The sequence below is a fragment of the Gossypium arboreum genome, chromosome 3, assembly GCF_025698485.1.
Source record: "Gossypium arboreum isolate Shixiya-1 chromosome 3, ASM2569848v2, whole genome shotgun sequence".
In the NCBI taxonomy this organism is placed as follows: domain Eukaryota; kingdom Viridiplantae; phylum Streptophyta; class Magnoliopsida; order Malvales; family Malvaceae; genus Gossypium; species Gossypium arboreum.
The window spans coordinates 1,681,965-1,706,940 of NC_069072.1; the positions used below are offsets into that span (position 1 = coordinate 1,681,965).

The following is a 24,976-nucleotide window of genomic DNA, read 5'->3' on the forward strand; positions in this document are numbered from 1 at the left end:
AATAAACTTACCTTTGAAATTTGAAGAAAATTATAACAAAAAAAACTTTCTTTTTTAAGTAATCCCCTTGCCTGATCGACCTCGCCACCTCTCACCACCACTTTTTTCGGCCCCACCTTACCAACACCCTCCATTCTTTTGTCCCTTCTTTTTCTTTTGAATGGGTGTTGCCAGTTGTTTCCTCTCCTTCTAATGTTGCGGCCTTCATCGGCCAGCCAGCCCCTCAAATGAGCCTTTTAAAGTTCAAAATTTAAGGTTGAAGTTTCGATTAGTGGTGTAGGTTTGGACCAAGAATCTCTACGTGACAGTGGGTTATTTAGATCATGAGGTCAAGTTCTTTATCTCTAGGCTTGATTCTTCTCTCACTCGTTTACATCACTGATCTTTGCTTCTAATTAAGGTGAATATGTACTTTTATATCATAACTGTGCTCGTGACGCTCCTCGTGTTTCCTCTCTGTGTGTGATCAACATGTATGCAGATGGTATGGATGGCTTCGACTCTAGGATTCGAGTCCTGGTCTATTCAACCTCCGAACTTTTTCTCTAGTAGTGGGCCTATGAACTGATACCAGTAGTGTTGATTCTTTTGTGAACTCCACTTTTTATGAAGCTTGTTATATATAAAAAAAAATCCCATAGATGTAAGCCAACAGAAAGCTGAAACTTGTCTGCATGTTGCTCAGATTCTAATTCTCCAAGTTGGGGGAGACAACAATATGGTTGTTATCCAAATCCCATAAACTAAAAAATGAAAAGGAAAAAAAAATCATTGTTGGGACTTCGAATTTATGCCTAAACCCAACACTCGAGTGAGTTAAACCCAGCTGTCTACCTTTGTTTCTTTCTTCTTTTACATCCTCAAATTGTTACTTTTATTTTAAATTAGCCCCTAAACTTCAAAATATTCTAATTATATATCTAAATTATCCAGATTATATCAATTAAGTCATTTCATTACTAAAATCATTAAAATTAATATAGTAAAAGTAAAATGATACGTCATATTTTATGCGGTGTAATTTAAAATGAAAATTTTAAAGAAAAATTAATATAATAAAAGTAGATGTAGTAAAATTATTGGTTTTGAGGTTTTCGAAGCTATTACGCTTTATCGCTCACAATCTTTTTTTTTCAGTTTTACTATAATTTTAGTTTTTACTGTTAAAACTTATGTGGCAATGTTTTACTTTTCTTTAATTTTTTTTACTTTTAAATTATATCACCTAAAATTTGACATGTCATTTATAGTTAAATTAACAATTTTAATAATGAAAGGACCTAATTGATATAACTTTAATAATTTAGGGATGTAATTAAAATATTATTAAAATTTGAAAACCAATTTAAAATATGGATTATAGTTTGGGGTGTTTAATATAATTAACTCTTTTTCAAGTTTTTCCTAAAAAGGGGTTGCAATTTCGAGTTGTAAATTTGGGTTTCAATTAATTTTAATTCAATTCGATTTTATCATAAGGAATCAATAATCGAAATCTAAAATCATTTGAATAAATAATTCGAAATTATCTAAGTCTGAAGTAACCCAAACTCTAAATCATCTCATTCTATCCCATAATTATTTGATTTTAAAAAATTTAAACAGTAAATAAGAACAGCTTATATATGAAATCGAATTAAATCAAATTCTTGTGACAAATTTTAAAAAAAAACTTATTTTGTTATGATCTAAATTAACTCCCCAATTTACATAGAAAGGTCATGAGGCATCACTACTACTTACTTAAGATTCCATTTTCTGTATTGGGAAAAGGATACAATTTTCAAAGAACAAAAATTTGGAATACATTCCCAAACCATGATGACATTATCAGCATATACTTAGACTTTTTAGTGGGTAACACAGTTGTAAAATTATTCTTATCTTCAAAAAATCTCGTTTTCACCCCAAATATCTTCCATCTAAAAATATAATACTATATTAATAGTAGAATTTAATAAAATACAATGACTAAATTCACAATTTACATAAAGTACAGAGATTAATAGAAAATTTTGACTTTTTTAACTTGCAACTATAATTACAATTATAAAGAATACATATTTGAATCAACTATAACCAACATCAAGCGTTACAAACCACAATTATACTAATAGTATGAATATATTTGGAGAAAAATTAGAATAGTTTTGGATATGGTAAACTACATTTAAGGTCATTAAACTATTAGTAAATTTACGTTTTAATCACTTAACTTCAAAAAATTACAAAATAACTATTGAAGTATTCAAAAATTTGCATTTAGGTCATTGAACTTTTAAAAAGTTTTTATTTAAGTCATTTGGGTTATTATTTAGAAAAAAATTCAGCTAGCGAGTTTTAATCATACCTTAGATCCAAGTCAATCTGACGATCAATGTTGGAGATCGAAAAAAAATTGTTTGAATTTTTGTTTGTAAATTCATGATGTTCAAAGTTATTTAATGAAAAAAATTAATTATAAAAGACAAATAAAATGAGAGTTTGAGTAGACAGTGCGAATAGAGGGCAATTTTAGTCAAAGTAGAAAATCATATGTTGATTAAACCATGTACATATGAACATACAAAATCATACAAATTTATGAGAAAAAAGAACTTTTACTTTATTTATTCACTCTAAATCTTTCCAAGTCACCGAGTACTCTTCTTCCCTTAGTAGCTTCTTTTGCCTAGCAATGAAAGCCTCAACCGTGTTCCGAAACTGCTCGTTACTCATTCCGTCTTCGGCACATGATCTCATCGTCGATTTCTCTTCCGAACCGCAGCATTTAACGTACTTTTCGGACCCCAGCCTCCGAAGCTGGCTGCAATGTTTATCGCTTTTCGTCTTCTTCATGTTCTCCGATTGCGTCCTACGTAAATTCTTTGGACCATGCACGTCGAGACGAACTATCCTTTTCTCTTCGGCCACCACTACCCTTTTCTTCTCGGTTACGTACGGATGGGTCGCGTGGCTTTTCTCGACAAACTTTTCGTAAAGGTCGGTTTTCGTCGAATCGTGAGACGAAAACTTTCCGGCTTTTACGAAGAGAGTGATGATGATGATGTTACCGACAACGAAAACGAAACGAGGACTCACGAGAGTGACCGATAACCCACGGAAATACTCGCCTGAGTTTTTGACGGCGACCGGGAGATGAGTTGTAGTAAACCGGGAGATCACCACGAGAAGAACAAAAACCTCGACGAATCTCAGCAAATTTGCTGTGTTGTATAACTGACGATGCTTCAACATCGCATTTTTCTTCTCCGATTTAATATCAAATGCATCCATAATTTACAGTAAAAAAGCAAATAAATCGATGGAAAAACTGGGTTTTCTTTGAATTTTCTGGGTTTACAACAAAAGAGAAGTGAGGATATATGGATTATAAGATTTTAATCTGCTGTTTTGTTCGATGGCTTAGGAATATTAAGGGTACTTGCTTGAAATGTGAAGGAGTGTTATAAATAGAATTGAGGATAAAAGGAATATCAACTTTTTATTTTAATGTTTTTATATTCCTTTTTTAAAAAGAAAAACTTTATATTCCTTCAATTTAATATTTCTTTGAAAATTATGTTAGTTTTATCTTTTTTTTTATTTTTACTTAATTTAGATAATTTTATATAGATCTAACTTTAGAATAAATCTGAAAATATCTCTTGAACATCTCAATTTTACCGTCAAACACAATTCTCACGTAAGATTATTTTTTATATATATAATTACACCAAATATATACATACAATTTTAAAATTTATTTATTAAGTTAAATATTTATCTTTTAATTTGATATGACTTAATTCACAATTTTCTCTATGTTAAAGGATGTTACAAAAATTGCAAGTCAATTTTAGCCAATGAAAGAGCATCACATGACAATTACATCACATGATAATTAATCTTATTTAAAATAAAAATATTAAATTTAAATTAAACAATTAGAAAATTATAAATCAAATGTTTAAATATTAAAAATACTTTTGACTTTGACCAATTGTTGACTAGCATTAATCGATTGTTGACCTCCATTAACTGGCCATATGGCTCTATTAGAACATGTCATGTATCTTTTTTATTTTTCAGTATTATATATTATATTGATTAAAATGTAAAAAATTATAAATTTATAAAATATATTTTAAAAATTCATTGAAAAATGTTATAAAAATAAAAAATAATTTTAAACCTTTTCTTAAATTACAGTTTTTTTACATTTTTTAATAATATTATTTATTTCAACTAATTTCTTTTCACATATATTTTAATAGTTTTTATGTTTTTTCTAGATTATATATGTTTCTGAATTTTCATATATATTTTTATATTTTTAATATGTATATACATTTAATAAAAGAAAATATTTATATTTTTACGAAAAGATGACACATAACACTTTGTGATTGGTTATAAGAATTTTTTAACATTTATTAAAATTGGACTAAAAATATAATAGAAGAATATTTGAAGTACCGAATTGAAAGTTTGAGTATACTTTAATTATCAAATCGTGACAAAAACTTAAATACCAAAATAAAAAATAAATATATTTTAAGAATCAAATCATTCGATATTAATATAAATTAATATTATTTAAGAAAAATAATTAGTGAAAGGACAGTAACCAAATAACCGCCAAGTAGTACTTTATTTCTGTTATAATATATATTAAATAAAATTGTATAATATTTAATAAAATTTATTTTCTTCATTATTTCTCATTGAAAAAAAAAAGTTAGCCACGTGGTATTCAAATACATGGATATCGCACCATAAAATAAGATTCCAACACCAATTCCTTCCTCACTAAGCCTTTGCCACGTAAGCTCTACTTTTTTTATTTTCCTTTTTTAACCTTTGTTTACTGTGGTTGCGTTAGGGTTTGGGGTGATTTTATAGTAGTCGGTATTGTTTCGATATCGGTTGTATCAATAAGCCTGAAATAATGCATTAGAGTATACGGGGAAGTTTGAAAGTTGTTTTAGAATGGGTTAAAAATAAACAAATATTAGGGATAAAGTGTAATTTTATTATTATATTAAATTATATATAATTTAAAAAAATTAATTATGAGGGGCCAACTCCCTCAACTCCTGTTGCTCTATGAAACCTTCGGCTCGTCAAAGATAATATCGAATTATACGAAGACTTATTTTATTTGGTATTTCTATTAAAAAAACTTATGTGATAAATTGACAAAAAATTATAAACATCGAGACCTAAATTTATAATAATACCTTATTCTCATGACATTTGAGTAAAGCATAAAGGACAGTTAATCAAACAGGAAATTATTCTTAGATTGTAAATTCAATTTTTTAACAATAAAATATTATTAGTTGCCCATTATTATTAAAATAAATAAATAAATAAATAAATCCCCACTTGGAGGACGAATTTAAAAAATGATTGGGGTTTTAGGGGAAAGAGAGAATAGCATTGATCTCTGGGCTCCATTTGCTCCTTTATTTTAGGGTTTATCCATTTCAACACCTTTCCACCATAAATCCATGTTCTTTTCTAGCCTAAAAGGAAAAAAATTTATGCTATTTATTCATAAATTTAAAATAATAAATTATTTGTAAATTATGTATTAAGGATATAACTAAAATATAAATCTTTCAGTACTTTTCTTACTTGTAAAGGCTTAATAAAGAAGAAGCATAAGTAAGATAGATAAGGGCAACAACAAACAAAAAAAAAAAAACCTTTTAGGGTTAATTGCATGATATGTCTCCAAATTATTATATATTTGAAATTTTATAATATTTTAATAAAATTTTTAAAAATATTATTAATTGGATTTTTTTAAGTAGTTTAGTATTTGAGTTGGATAATAGTAACATGAATTTTATGTAGAATATATTTAGAACATATGGATTAAACCGTAAATATGTGTATCTAATGTTTACAATTTGAATTTTTGTGTTAAAAAATAAAAAATAGAAAATGATATGGCTTCCTAAATATTAATAACATTGTCTATTTTTTAAAAAAAATATGTTATATTCAAGTTGCCCCTGAAAAATGAGCAAAGTAATTGCTTCAAAGGGATCAGGAATAAATAATAGATTTGGGGAGCAAAATGTAACAGGTACACACATTTTTGCTTAAAAATGGGCTTAAAATTTTTGCCCAAGTTCAGCCTAGATTAAAATGTTAAAACTCGAGCTTGACTTGGTCTGCCCATATTAAAAAAAATTATATTATTATTTTTATATAGAAATAAATTTTAAAAAAATATAATATATCAAATACACTAAAAACGTTAAAATAAATATTTCCTAACAAATTGAAAATAAGCTAAAATTTTATTTATACTTAAATAACATTAAAATAAAAGCAACTTAGCAGGCAAATATCTCTAAAATAATAACAAAATTAACAATAAAACAAGAGTTATATAATATCCTAACAATAACCACAAAATAATAGCAATATAATAACGAAACGACAACAAAACAGAACAAAAAAAAACAACAGTTTTTCTTTTACAAATTTGGGTCAAGCTTGGGCCAAAAAAAACTTACCCGATGCCAATTCCGTTTAGAAAACGAGCTCATTTTTTACCCAAACCCTCTTACTTTTTGAGCTGACCTTTAGGCCGATATCTAATTTTAAATCCAAACTGACATGTAACACCTCAATTAATAGCTAGTTTGGTAAAAAAACCTAATTGATTTCATACTAGTATTTTAAAAATTCAATTACGACGTTTAAAAATTAAAAATCTAAACAATATTTTGAAAATATTTCACATAATTAACTTTTCTTTTCACTATGTGTAAACATCATGTATGAATTATCATCTAAATTATTCTGGATTTAAGTTTTATAATTCATGAACCCTGTTCAGCTTAAATCTGGATATATTCGGATTGATTTAAACTCATTTTCTTGATAATTTTTAAAGGGAATAGTGATGGAATAAATGAAGTTGGAGCTGATTCAAGAACACGAGAGCAAGAATCAAGTTAAAATAAAATAATAATGAGAATTATGCCATTGGTATGGTTACATGCCAACACTCTCAAATCAAACATACGTTGGATTCCTAGATTATTGAGTTGGAATCCCACTATTTTTCTTCTTTCTTTTTGGTGCTTTTAATTTGATTTCTTTATTTTTACCAACATCCTAAAAGCTATTACAAATAAAATACTTCTTGGGGGGGAATAATTTAAGTGTTCTTCCTTTGTTCTTGTCAACAATTCAAACCTACGAGCAATTAGATTGATGAACGTATTCAATTTGGTATCTAGATCAAACACTATTATGTGTCTCGATGAATGTTTGACTCATGTGATTTAGTAAAAAAAACATAAATATTTAATTAAGACAAAAAATAACTCAGGTATCAAATTGAAAATCGAAGAAAAAAAAAGTACTTAACTAGGACAAAAGAGAATTAAAGTGTGACTCGATTTCCGTCATTTGTTGGAGAAATAAATACAGTGGTAAAATAAATCCGTATAGAACTACAGTTCTTTTATTTGACATTGATTAGAATAAGGTTTTTCAACATTTAAATAGATGTAATCAAAATTCCTCTTATATCATTCAGTTTTCAACATTACTAAATTTCTCCTACTTTACCTGTGACTTTTTCTCGAAAGGGTTTTCACGTAAAATCTATATATTTTATTTTTTTCCTTTTCGTATTGTTTTACGATCGTTCTATTGTCATTATCGATATCTATTATAACAAGCATCGATTAAAAAAAATTGAAATAACATTATTTCATTGGGTTGACTTTATCATAATACATCAAAGATCTTATCATGTTGAAATGGGATTACAATTAACACCCTTTTATCAAGTTAAAAAAAATCCAAATATTTTAATTAGATCTTAAGAGATTGTTGATTAGATATCATTATCATAATCAAACTTAATTAAGTATTGATTTAAGTAATATTATCTTGTTACTTTTGGGTCATTGACCAAAGCTTTTGCACCTGTCATGAACTATTACCAAATCTAATTTGACCAATTAATACACAATAAATCACCATTAATGGGCTCATTTTCATTTATACTTGATAAACTTAACAACATATATTATTAGTATACCATTTCAATCTTTTACCTAAATAGATAATAATTTGCAAATTAAGTATTAGTTAGATTAAAATGGGTATTGCTGTTAGGATTTGGGTTCGAGTGTACTGAAACGCATTATTCTCCTATTTATGATTTGGAGAGGTACTATGAGTAGTTATAGGCATTGCGTCAAAATTACATTTTGTTCATTCTACTGAATAAAAGGGTAAATTATTTTTTGTATGTTTGATAAAAAGTAAGTTGGTCCTTATCGATGGCACACCACATGTAAATTTCTAATTTTTAATAGTAAAAATAGATTATATTTTTAATAGAAAGAACTAATTTGATCTTTGATCTAATACGTACAATGACTAATTTGCTAATTTTTTGAATAAATGGGGCAATATGCAGGGACAGATCAATGGGGGGCTGACAGGGGCCTCGGCCCTTCCTAAAATGGAAAATTTCACCTTTAGTCCTTTTATAATTTGAAAAAATTTAAATTAGTATATGGTAAAATTACACTTTGGCCCCCAAGAATGAGAAAAAAATGATTTAATCATTTAAAAACTATAAAGATATAGGCTATTAAAATGGTGAAATTTCACTTTTGCTATCATAAAAATATATAACTTTATTTCGGCCCCCCCTCAAAAAAATTTCTAACTCTACCCTTTGCAATATGCAATCTAGCTAACTCTTAATACAAAAGCTTCCATGATACTTTTATAAAATTTGGCCTCAATTGCAAGGTTGAGGTAGTGGGAATTGTGAGATCTTATGTTACGAGTCTTGCCCTGTATTAAAATGTGGATTCTCCTTCATATTTACTATAGGGTTTATATATATATATAATTTAGGGACGGGAATGGAATTGCTTGGGATCACCAGTTTTTATGCCTACAATATGCTACTTTTGCCACTGGATTAAAAGATTATTGGCTTCATATTTACTATAATTAGTTAATTAATTAATTTGAATTGAATTAATTGTTGAACTAATTATTTGAATCAAATCAAATTTGGACCGCAAAATTAAATCAAATTATAGAATAAGATTTGATGAGTAATAGTCAACAAATTGGAATTCATTTAGTAACTTATTTTTTTCTTCCATTTGAATTCAATTCAATAATTCTTCTAGTTGCTTTGATAGGTGCAATTGTTGTGGCTCGTCGGTAATAAATCTTTCTAACTAGGAATAGAAAGCAATCAAAATTAAACATTTTTCTGCTTTTTGTCTTATCGCATCTATTTTCTTTGAATTCTATTTGAAGATTGCTCGTGTATAAAATAGAAATTTGTTTATTCAATATATCTACAATAGATTTTTTTTGTTATATTCTAGTCAATCAAATCTGTAATAATGAATTGAAATTGATAAGGAGCTCAAATGTATACTTGTTTTGAGTGCTTATTTATTTTCTATTGGTATTTATGAATTGATCACGAGTCAAAATATAATTAAAACCTTTATGTGTCTTGACCTTATACTGAATACAGTTAATATTTATATATATATATATAAAGAGAGGGTAAGATAATATTTTACTAAAATCCACAATTTGGGGTAAAATGTATCATCAATAAAGTACTTAATGGTGAAAGCTAAGTTAGTGACCCAAAAAAGAAAATCATAGATATCAAGTTTTTATTCGATATTTAAACTCGAATTTAAAGTTTGGATAACTTTTTCTTTTACCCATGAAAAGTAGGGGTGATATTAGTTGGATTTAGATTTTTTTTGAATTTTACATTATAATTCAATTCATTTTGATTTTTGATTTTTAATATTAATTTTAATTTTGACAAAACGAAATTTATTTTAAAAATTATGAATATTATTTGACAAGATTTTAATTTTTTCATAAATAATTCTAAAAACAATAAATTTTCAATAAATTCTAAATTATTTTCATCAATTTAAATATAAAATGTTTCTTTTTACATCATAAGAATTTAAAATTAATTATATATTCAATAAAAATAAAATTTGATTCAATTATGAGTACTTACAAATTTTAACATTTTATTTTATAAACCATCTAAATATTTCGATTAAGGTCAATTTTCAATTTTTCTTACTCAATCCTAATCAAAATTACTGTAATTACATATAAATATAAATAGGGCTTTTAGTGAAATATCTTACACAAATCATTTTTGGGCCTGCTGAAAAGCCCTTTGTTTCTCCAAAAGCGGATCAGAACCGACACCGTTTCAAGAAAAAGAAAAACGGCGCCGTACCAAATCTAGGGCAAACAACCCCCCTTATAGTTAAAATGCTCTCATTTTTCAACCAAATCCAAACCCTAAACTGCGCCTCTCCCGATTTCTTCTTCTTCACTTTGAGGTTTGAGCAGATCCTATGGTACGTTCATCCAACTATCTTCGTCTCTTCATTATTCAATCTAAACCCATTCTTTTTTCTAAATTTTTTGTTTTTTTTGTAGGCACCAAAGAAAGACAAGGCCCCTCCACCTTCTTCCAAGCCAGCAAAGTCTGGTGGTGGCAAGCAAAAGAAGAAGGTCATTTATCCTTTAAAATTCATTTAATGGGGTTTGATTTTTATGCTTTTTAGAGTTATATATGAACCGGGTTTCCTTTATTTTTAACAGAAGTGGAGCAAGGGAAAGCAAAAGGAGAAGGTGAACAACATGGTGTTGTTTGACCAGGCTACTTATGATAAGCTTTTATCTGAGGCTCCTAAATATAAGCTCATCACTCCCTCAATTTTGTCTGATCGTATGAGGGTAACTTTTTCAAATTTACCTCTTCTTTTATGTTTATTATTTGTTTTTTTTTTTGGGTTATGTGCTTTACCTGTTTGCGTGTAGATTGTTTTTGCTGTATTTGTTTTTTTGTTTGACCATTGTTCGTGATTTTGCGTTTTGTATGGAGATAGGGATATTTGGCAGTATTTTTTAGCTTTGAATTTGAATTTGTGGCATATAGTTACCATATGTAATTTACTTGCTGCATGGATGAAATTTGGGTCCCTTGTTTGAGGCTGAATGGTAGGGTCAGTGTTGTCAAGGCATGTACCTAGGTGCGTCAGTGCCTTTGCAGCATTCAACAAAAATGCCTCAGATTCCAGGCGAGGCCCATTTAATGAGGCGTACACGTCTTGTGTGCCTAGGTGCTCTTTTTTGTAAGGCAGTAGACTTAGAAAAACCTGGATGATTGAACTTTTTACTAATAAGAAAGGGATAATGTCAAACTCAATAAGAGTTACCCAACAATCATTGACCATAAGGAAATAGTGTATGGTGGCCAATAAGAAATTGCATATTTTGTAGATAAACTTGACTGGCCAATATATTATATATACACAGCCTTGCAAAAGCTCACTTGTATCCTTAGGCTGATACTGGATTGCACCATTAAGACAATCCAGCGAGGGGATTTGGTCCAGAGGATATAACAGACTGTATTGTCCAAAAATAAGGCTTATAGTCAGGATGTTGGTCCTCAGCTAAATTGCTGTTTTTATATGTCCGCTTGTGGAAGCCGGCATTCAGTTGTTACGTCTAAATCTAATATGTTTTTTCATACGCATTTGCAGATTAATGGGTCCCTTGCTAGGAAGGCTATAAGGGAATTGATGGCAAGAGGATCGATTCGTTTGGTGTCTGCCCATTCGAGCCAGCAGATTTACACTAGGGCAACCAACACCTAGATCCTTTGTTATATTTTTGCTTAAATTAGTTCTATGTAGTATTTGCCTTTCTTGACTTTCTATAAATGATTTTTCCTTTTTATAGACCTCCATCTATAATGTGTGAGCTACAGTTTCTTGTTGTACTGGTTTAATGGATAAGTTTTTGTTCCTCAAAATGAGATTGATATGTGGTTTATTTTGTTCAATTGCATTTTGGATTGTCATATATATGTGTGTATGTGTGTCAGAGTTTTATGGATATTTGGTGATGAAATTACCAAATGTATAGCAATTTGACTCTGGCTTGAGATGCCAGGAATGGGTTTTGGGTTGTTTTGAAGCAGGTGAAGCCCATATTTATGGGCTTTGGTTTGTTAAAAATCTCCTATCTTATAAGTACCTAAACTATTCAACGTCTAGATACTTAATTTCTCCTATTGAAATAAAATTCTCATTTTCAGTATTAAAATAAACCCTCATTCTTTGTCCTTAAAATGTATTCCCATTTTCAATATTAAGATTGCCAAATAGGAAAGAAAAAATGACAAAAGAAAGCCCCATTTGCTCCATTTTGAGGCAATGACAAGTTTTTATGGGGTTTTTGAGTTCACTCATGATGAAGGAAGAAGAAGATGAAGGAGACTGATAAGGAAAGGGAGAATTGTTTTTTCTTTTTTTTTTTAAATATTTTATTGAAACTCAATTTTAAATATTTTATTTAATTAAAATGACATGTGTCATAATTTGATTGATTGAAAAAAAGTTATGGGGAGTTAACAGCTGGTACCTAAATGGGAGATTTGCATAGTTTGAGTACTATTTTGCATATAAGCCTTTTTCTTAACCCGTGATATGCTTGCTCTGCTATTTTGCCCAAGCCTGGCTAAAGAAGAGTTACAGGGTATAAAACAAAAAAATATGCTTATTTTATTTTGTTAAGACCGATAATACTATATATAAAAACAAAAGTAAATATATGATCAATAATAATAAAAAGGCCATTCCATTTCGGCAAAAGACTCACGCTTAGTTCCATAGTTTTGGGTCCGCTATCCCGATCATGATTTTCCTACCCCTAGAGAGAAAGGTCCTTCCCTTTTGGGTCGATTGTGGGCGAGGTAGGATTCAAACCCCCGACACTGTAATTTGTAGCTACATGCTCTAATCCTCTAAGCTACAAGCCCTACCTTGTCTCTACTGGATTTGTTCCTAGTAGTATCCTTGAAAAAAAGGAACCTTTCCTCTAAGAAGATGTGGTAGTTAGACTTGGTAATTATGCATTTTAAGTCGGATCAATTTGAATTGAATCTATGTAGGTATGAAGTTTTTTGGGTTAGTTTTGTTTGAATTAGTTCAAGTTTGGGTCGATTTACGTTTGTGGGTCCTTTCAGTTCTGTGTTATTTTATGTTCGAGTTTGAAGATCTGATTTTTAGGGAGGTTCATTATAGGTTTGAATTATTTCTAGTTGTGTTCACTTTAAGTCCGTGCCAATTTCGATTTAGGTTGTTTGGTTTTGGGTTGTTGATATTTTAAAAATGTTAATACATTATTTGATATCTAAGTTTGATTTTAATATTTAATTTGATAATTGAGTTTAACTTTAGTGTTCACTTTGGTATTGAATTTTATTCAAATTGATACTTGAGTTTTCTTCTGCTCTAGTTAAGTACTCAAATCTGGCTTCAATAGTCAATTTGATACATATCTCAACTAAGTACCTATGTTTTTTATTAGAGCACATATTCATTAAGCCGCATGTTATTATTTGATCTGATACCAAATTGATATTAAAACTAAATTCAAGTACTAAATTGAGACAAAAAAAAAAAACTAAGCCAGCCAAATTCATATACCAATTGCTACATTAATTATTATTTTTAAAAATTTGAATAATATTTAGAACAACTTAGAAATTGGATTCCTCTTCTACAAATTGTCATGATTTTAAGCTTACCGGTTGACTTTGCTAACTTGCCATTAGCATTTGTGGTTCTTATTTTTAAGAGAGAAAAAGTCATTATAATGATATATCTACATCTATCTAACTACATCTACGCTATAAATTTCTGTACTCTTTAAAAAATTAAAATTTAGTTCTTATTTTTTAATTTTCAAAAATTTAGTTTTTTTTTTTTTACTTTTTAGATTCTAAAATTTAGGGTTTAATTGTTAATAATGTTTTTTTGGGGGTTAAATTCAAGTTCATTACAACGTCACTTTTCAATTACATAGCTACCAAGTAAGTATCTCTTTTTATTTTAAAATGGCACACCAATAAATTTAACAATGTTAATAGTTGGACCTAAATTATAAATTCTAAAAATAGAAAAACTAAATTTCAAATTTTCAAAAAGTACAAGGACTTATGGCGTATTTTAACCGTATAAATATACATTCATGGAATATCTTTTGAATAAATTTAAATAGAGAGACACATGTCAACATTATAATTTTGTTTGTACATATATTTATATATAATCCTATGTACCAACATATATAGATATACATGTATATATATATATCATGACGATGGAGCTTTGCACCCTTGGCTCACAAGCATCCCACGTGAAATTTTGTCACATAATATACATTGTTCCTTCCATTTTCAGTTGTTTTTACATTTCTGGGCCTCAATCATTTGTTCTTATCAAATAGGTCCTCCTTGAGAGGTCTAATGCCACTCATTTTGGATGACAACATAAAATGAATCTATCAACTTTTGGCTCAATCCTATCATATAGGAATCATTTAAAAGAAAAATCAGATTCAAAGGTGGAATAAGACATGTTTTTTATTAAAATTTTCAAGTTCGAGTTTGGGGTTAGATGAAACCAATTTTTAAAAGTTTTATAATATCTATTATATTCTTTCGGATATCAACATTTACATTTTTTGTCAATTTGAATCTTATTTTTTAAAAATTTAAACTTGGCCGTTAACCTTTTAAAATGTACCAAATTGTTTTTTTAATGAAAATCCTGATTAATACATTAACTTTTTTAATGATATGTGCGTGAATACCGCGTGATAGTCTATATGTACTTTATATTGACATGACACTATTTAACTTATACGACATGCCAACAAATAATAAAAAAATTATAAAAAAGTTTATAAATATTCAAAAAAATAGCATAAACTATATGTGGATTGTCATACAGACTATTATATTTAAAAATTTAACGTTTTAATCAGTATTTTCGTTTAAAAAACAATAACTTGACTCTTTTTGAAATGTCGATAATCAAATTTAGCTCTTTTTAACTACTTGAGAGCCAAATTTAATTTAAAAAAGAATAAGGACCAAATTGACAAAAAAATTTATAAACGCTAAAAACTAAATTTGACATTATATTTTTTTAACTAAAATATGTTACCAATTGAACCCGTTTATGAAATCTAAAAAATCTACATTGTATTATTTAATATTTTGAAATATTTTTTTAAAAATTCGAATTTAAATATTAAAATTTAGAATAAAGTTGAGACCCCACTTTGTAGCATATTTCCCATCATGTTTGGGGTCCCCAATCTCCAATTAGGACACAACTGAAACCATCAAGATTCAAGTGGAGAGGTTATTGTTATGATTAATTATTGATCAATAATCAACGGCTCTAATTTTTCATTTAATTGCCAGCGTCCAATTTCGGACTATTGGTATCAATAATTAGGAATGATAAAATTCGAACTGTTTAATGAATTTTGAATTGATTTATTTCGATTTGAGAGATTTTTTTTTTTTTTGTAAAGTAAACGTTAGGCAAATAAGGTGGAGTGCGGTGAAAATTTTTTTGACAATGAATATGGAGCGATCATAGTAAGTACTTGTTTCACGCTATCCCGTTCATTATATGAAATTATTATTTTACCATTTTATTTATAATTACTATAAGGATAAAATTATAATAATGCGTTATAAAAGAACTAATACGTGGGATGAGATGAGGATCAATGCATCCAACATCTATGGAGGTGATCAGGGACGAAGTTAGAAAATTTCTTTTGAGGGGCTGAAGGTGAATCATAAATTTTTGTAGGGGGCCAAAGTGCAAATTTAACATACACTAACTTGTATTTTTTTTTATCATTAAGGGTGGCTTAGCCCCCCTTTATTTACACTTTTAGAGGTGATAGTCATTTTCAAAATTATACATCCATAGTAAAGCAAGGTAGGTGGTAGAGCAAAACATGTGTTTAACAAATAGAGTGGTGGTGAATTTGACAACATTCGACCATATCTCACTCCATTGTTAGAAATGACAGCCACAAATCTAAAAAAAAAATTACTTTGTGCAACGTAAACCTAACATGAAAAATATATTTTTTATATAACCGATGTATCCTCTATTTCCGTTTTATGATCCATTAAAATTAATATTTTGAGGGTTTCATCCAAAAAAAAATTGACAACTAGGAGCCGTTAATTAATAGCCACGTGTACGGTCAAGAGAACATTTTCTCCTCCCACTTTGAACGATCAAAGAGTCAAAGGACCTATCAGCTTTGGCTTTCATTAGGGTTTGGATTTTTCCTTGGAAATTGTTTTTAACTTATTTTGACAAATAAGATTGCATGATTGGTCCTTTCGTTATCTTTAGCTAACAATCACATCTCTCTCTATATTTCATGTTAGGGTAATTATTATTTTTTCTCCGAATTTGAAAACTTAATTTGATTCATTCAATTTAAATTTAATTCGATTTGATTTAGATATAAAAAATAATAAATTAAATTTATTTAACTCGAACCTAAAATTAACTTGAATTTGAATGAAATTAAGTAAAAAATTTAAAAAGAAATAAAATTGATTTGAATGGTAGTTATTGGTTCGATTTTGTGAAATTCATTAATGTTATTACTTAAATATATTCGATTTGATTTGATTTACGGTTGATATGCTTAAAATTTGCAACTATTCGAATTGAAACTATGTTTTTTTTCAATTTATAAATGCTTTTAATTTTATATAACATAAATAGTTTTAATGTTTTGGAACACATAATGTCCCAACACGAAAAATTTGAAATGATTAAAATCTAAATTGATCTTGAATTGAAATGACTTAAAATTTTAAAAATTGAATTGACCTTGTTTAGATTGAACGAACCTAAAATTAATATGACCCACCCGATTGAAAGATCTTAAATGTATCGAAAGAATAGTCAGAGGTGACACAAGCGACTGGAAATGACCTTGACCCTCTAAATTTTCTAAAGTTTAAACTGATATAAGGTAAATTTATCTTTTAGCTTCCCAAGAATAATAACATTATGATTATTTATTCTTTGTAAAAAAATTGTAAAATTATAATCTAATACAGTGGTAAATTTACATTTTAACTCTCATAAAATTTATAATTTAACTTTGACTCCTCAGAATTTGTTTTTTTGGCTTCGCTAGATATTAATTATCAATGAGAACTCAATCAATCAACCGTGGAGTAAAAGAAATTATCATTCTTTTGCAATCGAAAATAGGAAATGTGTCGGGTGCAGTAATAAGACACATTGAACTCTCAATTGGAGAACGTTGTCCGAACATTGAAGATGATATTGTTAAGAGAAACAGCCACAAACCTCGAATATGAACCGTAAAACGAATATAGAAAATACTTCCCAAAAAAGAAAATAGGAAACAAAGCCAATGGAACATTAGCTTAATCACATGAACTTTAAAGAATTCAGATTCGAGTCTCGCTCGATGTAAATGTATAAGTTCTCTCAAATTTTACTCTGAATTAGCTATTGAAATAATTATTCTGTTAAATACTTGTAGTGATTGATTATATTAAGAGGATAGATATAAAAAGAAAGATGAATGAAAGGATTTTTTTGCAATTGGGAACCCAACAAGAAGATAGGGATGACATGAAAGGGGCACATGGGACAAGTGAAAGGTACAACATGGGGATGTTTGGTCTCTATGGAATGAGAGCCGTCAATGGGGTTAGGTAATGAATGTATGGGGTCCAAGATCTAGTATTTGGTTGCCACTGTTCTGATTGAGTAAATATCTACTTGTTTGGACTTGGAAGTACCACATCTCATCACATGATGTTTCAAAATACTAGCAATCTAATTGGATTTTCATTTTCCCAATGTTTTAATCATGTCCATCGGAATCACATTCATCATAAATAACACATTTCTCATTCATATATCATGTATATTTATAATAATTTAGACGTTAAGATATATGTTCAAGATAATATATGGTGAAAAAATCAATAAATTGACTAATTTGTAAAAAATATTTATGAGGGAAGGAAAGAGAGTTGCTTAGGATCGAACCCAAACTCTAATACTTACAACATAAAACTCTTACCACTAGCTCCTTATATCGATAAATTAAAATAATTACTAAATTAAAATACCGAATTTTTTTTTTTGCAATGTTTTATTTTTATGTCAATTAATAAATAAATGAATCAATAAATGAGTGAATAAATTATGAACAGAATATATGTTCTTTTTCTAGGTATTCTTTGCAGCAATAATGGAACCCTTTTTCTTTATTTTTTTTAAAATTTTATAATTTTTATTTAAGTATCATGAGTATAAGAACCCATTTTATTTTATTATATATATTTTAAAATAAGATACTATTATATTTATAATTCAAATAATAATAATAATAATAATCTAAATTATATAATATATATCCAAGAATAAGTACCATATTATTAAAAATTATGAGCTGATCTCGCGTCTTCATTACTAAAACACAAATTTAACTCGTATTTTAAATTAGTTTAATTTTTTTACTTAAATCTATTTTTAAATTTAATATTCTTATAAAAATTAAAACACTCAATTCTTAAACGTAGTGTATAGTCGATTAAGTTTTAGCTCGATTATTATAAGTATTATTATCAATACAAGAGGACATTAGTTTAAATGCGTCGAAACGTATTATTCTTTTATTTATAAATTTGGAAAAAACTATAAATAATTTTAGATATTTTTTTATAAAAAAATATATATATAATTCGAGCATATAATAAAATTAGTTACTAATTACGATTAACGAGGAAGGTCTTAGATCATATTATTACACTTATGAAAATTGATTATATTAATTAAATTAAATTAAGACAAGGAAGGCAACATGTCCAAGTGGGTGGGAGATATGTTGCTGTCATCAACATGTCCAATATTGCAGTAGAACCGTCAATATATTTATTTAATTATTCATAATCACCAAAAAAAAATAAATCTATAAATCAACAGCTGGATTCTAGAGAATTGGAAATTGGGCAAAAAAATATCTGAAAATTCCGAAAACGACAAATCTATGTATTTTATTTTATTATTTTTTTTGGAAAGATTTTATTTTATTTTTTTAATTATAAATTTTATGGGTTGAAAAAAGACATGTGCTTGGCTAACAGGGGCTTGCCCTGTTAGAGAAAACTTGGATCGGCATTTATTGTCCTTTTTTTGAAAGATTTTTTATAATGGGTTAATTTCATTTTTATATCCTCAAATTAATAACAAAATTCTAAATTACAAATCATTTTAATTGAATTGTCAAAGTAATCAGTATTATATCATTAGTTTGGAATAGAGGTGGTCATGGAACGAGTCGGGCCGGATTCGGGTCTAAGTATGACATTAATATATTTTATGTTTATTTAATCTTGGCCCAGTCTAAAATCTGGGCCTAAAATTTTGCTCAAACTCTTTCATATTTGCAAAATATTAACCAAAACTCATTTTAAGCTCTACCATATTTAAAAAAAATATTTTATTTTAATATTTAATAATTTAATAATTTTTATTTATTGAAAATTTGTATAGTCATTTTAACATTATTTTAATATTTACATTAGAGTATTATTATATATTTAATATAATTTTATTTTTCTAATTTTTCTAAATTACATAATATATAAAATAACATAATATACTGATATTATAAACTTAAAAGGGTCAAGATGAGCTTGGGTCTTAAATATTCAAGCATAAGTTCATCCCATATTTTAAATGAGCCTTTTTTTTTTGTTCGTGCCCATTTTTTGGATGTAATATTTTTACTTAAATTTTTTTAAATTTTAGATGAGCCTTTGAACTTGGGCAAGAAACCTGACTCGTGAACAAATCTAGTTCGAGTATATTATACTCCCTTCCCTACCCTTAATAATAATAATAAAGAATATGTATGTGTATATATAGAGAGAGATAGGGCTAATCTAAAAGGGCAGACAATGATTTTGGTTCTCCAAAAATAAAATATTTATTGTTTAGTCCTTTAATAAATGACTAAATTGTAAACTAATATAAATTAAATTTGTACTTTGACTCTGAAAATGAAAAAAATGATTAAGCCTCTTCAAAAATTATAAAATCGTAAATTAATTCATGATAAAATTATATTTTAACCACTAAAATTTATAATTCAAATCCATCCCTAAAAAATTATTGATATTGCATTTTCTAAACATCTTAGATTTATATTGTCCATTCCTTTATAATTTGATTTTTAACTAGCATTGAAAGCATAAATGGACAACTACACAATGGGAAATTCAAGGACCAATTTGAAATTTAAGCGATAAACAGAGGGGGTTCAATGAAATTAATCCTTTTTTGACCATTTATTATTATTATTATTATTATTTTATACCAGATATATAAATACCCCATTGCAGGGTATCTCGTGAAAAAAAAAAAAAAGGCTCACAAGCCAAGAAAGCTTATAGCTTTGCAACCATTTCACCACCTTCAGTTACATTCAATCACACATTTGCTAAATCTTCCATTGAATCTAGACACCTTTACTTCCCCTTCTTCATCTGCAAAAAAAGAAGAGAAAGGTCATTTTTTATCACTTTTTCTTACTCAAATTCCCCAACTTCCACTTAGTGTACACATTAGTTCCTCTTTTAATGGTTCTTTGAACTCAGGGTCTTTAAGAATTTAGCTTCTTTTGAGAGTTTTGTGGTCTGGGTTGTTTATGTAATCTTAAAATACTTTGATTTGATCCGATCATTGAATCTCTTTTTAGTAACTCACTTTTTGGGGTTTTAGTCCCTTTTAAGTATCTAACACAACTTTACCTTTATGTGGTTTACACTTAAAATTCAGGGTTTTTCAATCTGATCCATCTTTTTTCTTGCTATACCAGCTAAGGAGCTTCAATGGATTCATGTTGTGTAGCTTTTAAACCCAATTCTCCTTTATTGAATACAAGAAATGGCTATGGCTATGGCAATGGAGATATTAAAAATACATTTTTAGGGGAAAGAACAAGAGGGAGTGTTTGGTTCAATCAGCTCTCAAACACATTGAGAGGTGATGATAAGAAGGAAAATAAGATCAAATCTGGTGTTTTTGCTGTTCTTACATCAAATACACCAAGGGAAGCTGTGGTATGTTTCAAAATTTTTTCCCGTTTTTGTCCCTACATGATCTTGTATTATGCATTTGTTTTTATGTATGATTCATGACTATTTGAGTAAATTTATCTGTTTAGACATTGAAACCACGTCGGTTTGAAAGACCAAGAGTTGACCCCAAAAATGTAGCTTCTATCATATTAGGAGGTGGTGCAGGGACTCATCTTTTTCCACTTACTAAAAGGGCTGCTACACCTGCTGTAAGAACATATAACATATATATACACGAATTTGATGATATATACTTGATTTTGATGCTAAAAGTACCATAGAGGTCATTGTACTCCTTGTACTCAGATTACTCCCAGAGTAAATTGGTCATTTAATCTACTTAAGGGGACTAATTTGCTCTTTTTTTAGTAGAGGGGCCAAAATGCAATCTGGCTTCTAATACACGGGCTTCTATGGTACTTTTACCAATTTTGATTCATATAAAACATGTTGTTGAATGTTGTTTTTTATGTGAATTATGATGTTGTTAGGTTCCGGTCGGAGGATGTTATAAGCTGATTGATATTCCAATGAGTAATTGTATCAATAGTGGGATCAACAAGATTTTTGTTTTGACTCAGTTCAATTCAGCATCCCTTAATCGTCACCTTGCTCGTACATATTACGGCAATGGCATCAGTTTTGGAGATGGTTTTGTCGAGGTACGATGTTTGAGTATCAACAGTATTAAGGATTCATTCGTTCATAGATTATTGAACAATTCATTCGGTTAACAGGTTCTGGCGGCGACTCAAACATCGGGAGAAGCAGGGAAGAAATGGTTCCAAGGAACCGCAGATGCTGTGAGACAATTCATTTGGTTATTTGAGGTAAAACCTGAGTTTCGTTTTCCCTTTCTAATTTCGTGTAGTTTGTTTTTGTTTTTGTGATGAATCAAGTTTATTCTTGTAGGATGCAAAGAATAGGGATATCGAGAATATACTGATCTTGTGCGGTGATCATCTTTATCGAATGGATTATATGGAGTTTCTACAGGTATTGATTGCTTTTTACGAGACTGGGACTTGTTTTTTTTGGTATTTAACTAACTAATTTGCGATGCATAACAGAGTCACGTTGACAATAATGCTGATATTACAATCTCGTGTGTGCCAGTGGACAACAGGTTTTTATATCTTCTCTTGTTTTAATAACGTACTTCTTGTTGGATATATTTTTACTCTAGTTAAAAAGCTGACCATAATGGTTACTTTCTAGCCGTGCATCGGATTATGGACTGGTGAAGATGGATGGAAGGGGTCGTATTGTCCAGTTTGCTGAAAAACCAAAGGGTGCTGATTTGAAAGCAATGGTAAGCATGTTCAGGCATCGATGTTATCATGGTTATTATGATAAGAAACTTTATTATTTATCTGCTTTATTATTATGATTCTCTGTAGCAAACTGATACCACGCTTCTCGGGTTGTCTCCCCAAGAAGCTATGAGATCACCTTACATTGCATCGATGGGAGTTTACGTATTTAGGACAGATGTGTTATTAAAGCTTCTAAGATGGAGATATCCGGCTTCAAACGACTTCGGGTCCGAAATCATTCCTGCTGCTGTCATGGAGCATGATGTCCAGGTAAGAACTTTTAAAAATGGAACTTTCGTTTTGAGCTCCAAATGCGCAACTGGCCCCTATCAAAGCCACGCACTAAATTCTGAGTGTCTCTCATATGTACAGGCATATATTTTCAAAGACTACTGGGAAGATATCGGAACGATTAGATCATTTTATGAAGCCAATTTGGCCCTCACTGAAGAGGTTGGTGAAACTTATATATGAACTTACCGCTCAGTTCTTGAAATAAATTTAACCTCTAATACTTGTCTCCTTTTTGCAGTTTCCGAAATTCGAGTTTTATGACCCAAAGACACCTTTCTATACATCTCCGCGTTACTTACCACCAACCAAAATTGACAAATGCAGGGTACAGGATTGGTCTACTTTCGGTTTTATTTCCGGCACTTCTGTTTTCTTACTTCTCACGTTTTGGTTCGTTTTTACAGATTAAAGATGCAATAATCTCCCATGGATGCTTCTTACGAGAATGCAGTGTCCAACACTCGATAGTCGGTGAACGCTCGCGTTTGGACTATGGTGTTGAGCTTCAGGTTTAACTTTCATCCTTTTCCATTTAAGGAAAAACCAATTTCCGTTAACGTTTATACTTTGATTCCTCGTATTCACTCCTTTGCTATCTAACAGGACACGGTAATGTTGGGAGCAGACTATTACCAAACTGAACCCGAAATTGCTTCTCTATTGGCAGAGGGTAAGGTCCCGATCGGAATTGGACGCAATAGTAAAATCAGGTAACTTAACACGAAGAACAAATTCGAGAGTCGAATGAAATACAAGAACTTCATTTTTGTTCTAAAAAATGTATGGTTTTTGCTTTTATAGGAACTGCATTATTGACAAGAATGCTAAGATTGGAAAAGATGTGGTCATTGTGAACAAAGATGTAAGTATACTATCCCTTCCATTTTTAGAGTTTTGGTCCTTCTCAGTTAATTGAGCAAATTGATCCCTTTTAAAAAAATTTAGATCAATTTAGTCCCTCTTAATTTCGAACAATTAATCATGATGTTCACTTTTCACATCCATTTATCCTAATTTTGATTGGTATAATAGCCATCGTTGAAATCCTTATTTCTTCCATTTTTGGTAAAAAGACCTCATTAGTTCCTTTCAATTTCAAAAGTGAGCAACTAAGGACTATTGATTTTCCATTAATTTATTTTTGATTGGTATAATAACCTTTAATGTTTACACGTTCTATCCATTTGGTTCTAATTTTAAAAAATTCAACAAAAGCCCTCAATATTTATACATTCTGTCAATTTAGTCCTGGTTCTAAATTTGTTGATATCCAATAGGGGCTTAATTTGTTAAATTTTTTAAAATCATAACCAAAATGACAATTTGTATAAACGTTAAACACTAAATTTGTTATTATACCAATCAAAACTAGGATAAATTAACTAAAAAAAATTATAATTTATTCAATATCGAAATTGAGAGGACTTGAGTGGTCTATTTACCTCTATTTTTCAACCATGGCTACATCAAATTAAACTATCAATGAACTGCTGTTATTTCTTTTGATTAGGGTGTTGAAGAAGCAGATAGACCAGAAGAAGGATTTTACATAAGGTCAGGTTTAACCATCATAATGGAGAAGGCAACCATAGCAGACGGCACAGTTATATAAAAATGGGGGACCTTAAAAATGACATCCATGGGGGCAGCTTTGAAGATCGGAATTCGAGTTGCGAAAAAAGCAACCGATGAAGATTGAATTCGAGTCTGAATGTTGGATATGGCGGCATGCTTTACATGCAGCATTTGCCTTTGAAGAAAAGGAAATGAAAGCTGCAACTTATTATGTAAATTACAAGTTCTTTTATGTAGTGTAAAATATGGTTCTCATAGAAATAAGTTCAAGACAATAAGATGGCTAGCGCTTTAGCAGCCCTTGTTCCCTTTTTATTAGTAGAGTAATAATATATCTTTTGAGAGACTAAAATGGCTGATGCTCGTTTCTTTTATCTACTTTTATCCATTCTGATGTTAATCGTCATCAGTATTCAAAGTGTTGATCATTTAGAATCGATAAACCTTCTTACAGTGAGTTGGAGTGTCAAAAAGAGGCTACTTAGGGCATGGGTTTGCACGAAAGCATTTTGTCGGGCTGGGTTCCATTATATCGGGTGATCGGTCATTTATCAAAAGTAATCTGTATATTTACATATTTAGATGCATGCTTAAATGTGATGCTTAAATGTGAGCATTGTATTAAGAGTCGGATTATTTTATTTTTTATTAAAAATTAGTAAATTAGTTATTATATGTTATGTTAAAGAGAAAATTGATTTTTCTA

General features: G+C 29.2%; 3 protein-coding genes across 3 annotated transcripts; 2 read left to right on the forward strand and 1 right to left on the reverse strand.

The window, feature by feature from the left end:
- Positions 1-2,613: 2,613 nt before the first annotated feature.
- LOC108475679 (uncharacterized) lies at positions 2,614-3,276 on the reverse strand. The gene has a single exon (XM_017777665.2). The coding sequence runs from the start codon at positions 3,274-3,276 to the stop codon at positions 2,614-2,616; it is 663 nt and encodes a 220-aa protein (XP_017633154.1).
- Positions 3,277-10,286: 7,010 nt separating this feature from the next.
- LOC108474637 (40S ribosomal protein S25-4-like) lies at positions 10,287-11,869 on the forward strand. Its single transcript, XM_017776630.2, has 4 exons — positions 10,287-10,403; positions 10,486-10,560; positions 10,651-10,785; positions 11,598-11,869. Exons 1-4 carry the CDS (start codon positions 10,401-10,403, stop codon positions 11,709-11,711), a joined length of 327 nt encoding a protein of 108 aa, XP_017632119.1. The 5' UTR covers positions 10,287-10,400; the 3' UTR covers positions 11,712-11,869.
- Positions 11,870-20,341: 8,472 nt separating this feature from the next.
- On the forward strand, positions 20,342-24,622 carry LOC108476426 (glucose-1-phosphate adenylyltransferase large subunit 1-like). The gene is made up of 15 exons (XM_017778646.2): positions 20,342-20,512; positions 20,824-21,067; positions 21,172-21,294; positions 21,577-21,747; positions 21,823-21,915; positions 21,998-22,081; positions 22,156-22,211; positions 22,304-22,397; positions 22,486-22,671; positions 22,774-22,854; positions 22,934-23,020; positions 23,100-23,204; positions 23,299-23,405; positions 23,497-23,557; positions 24,206-24,622. Exons 2-15 carry the CDS (start codon positions 20,837-20,839, stop codon positions 24,305-24,307), a joined length of 1,581 nt encoding a protein of 526 aa, XP_017634135.1. The 5' UTR covers positions 20,342-20,512; positions 20,824-20,836; the 3' UTR covers positions 24,308-24,622.
- Positions 24,623-24,976: the final 354 nt, after the last annotated feature.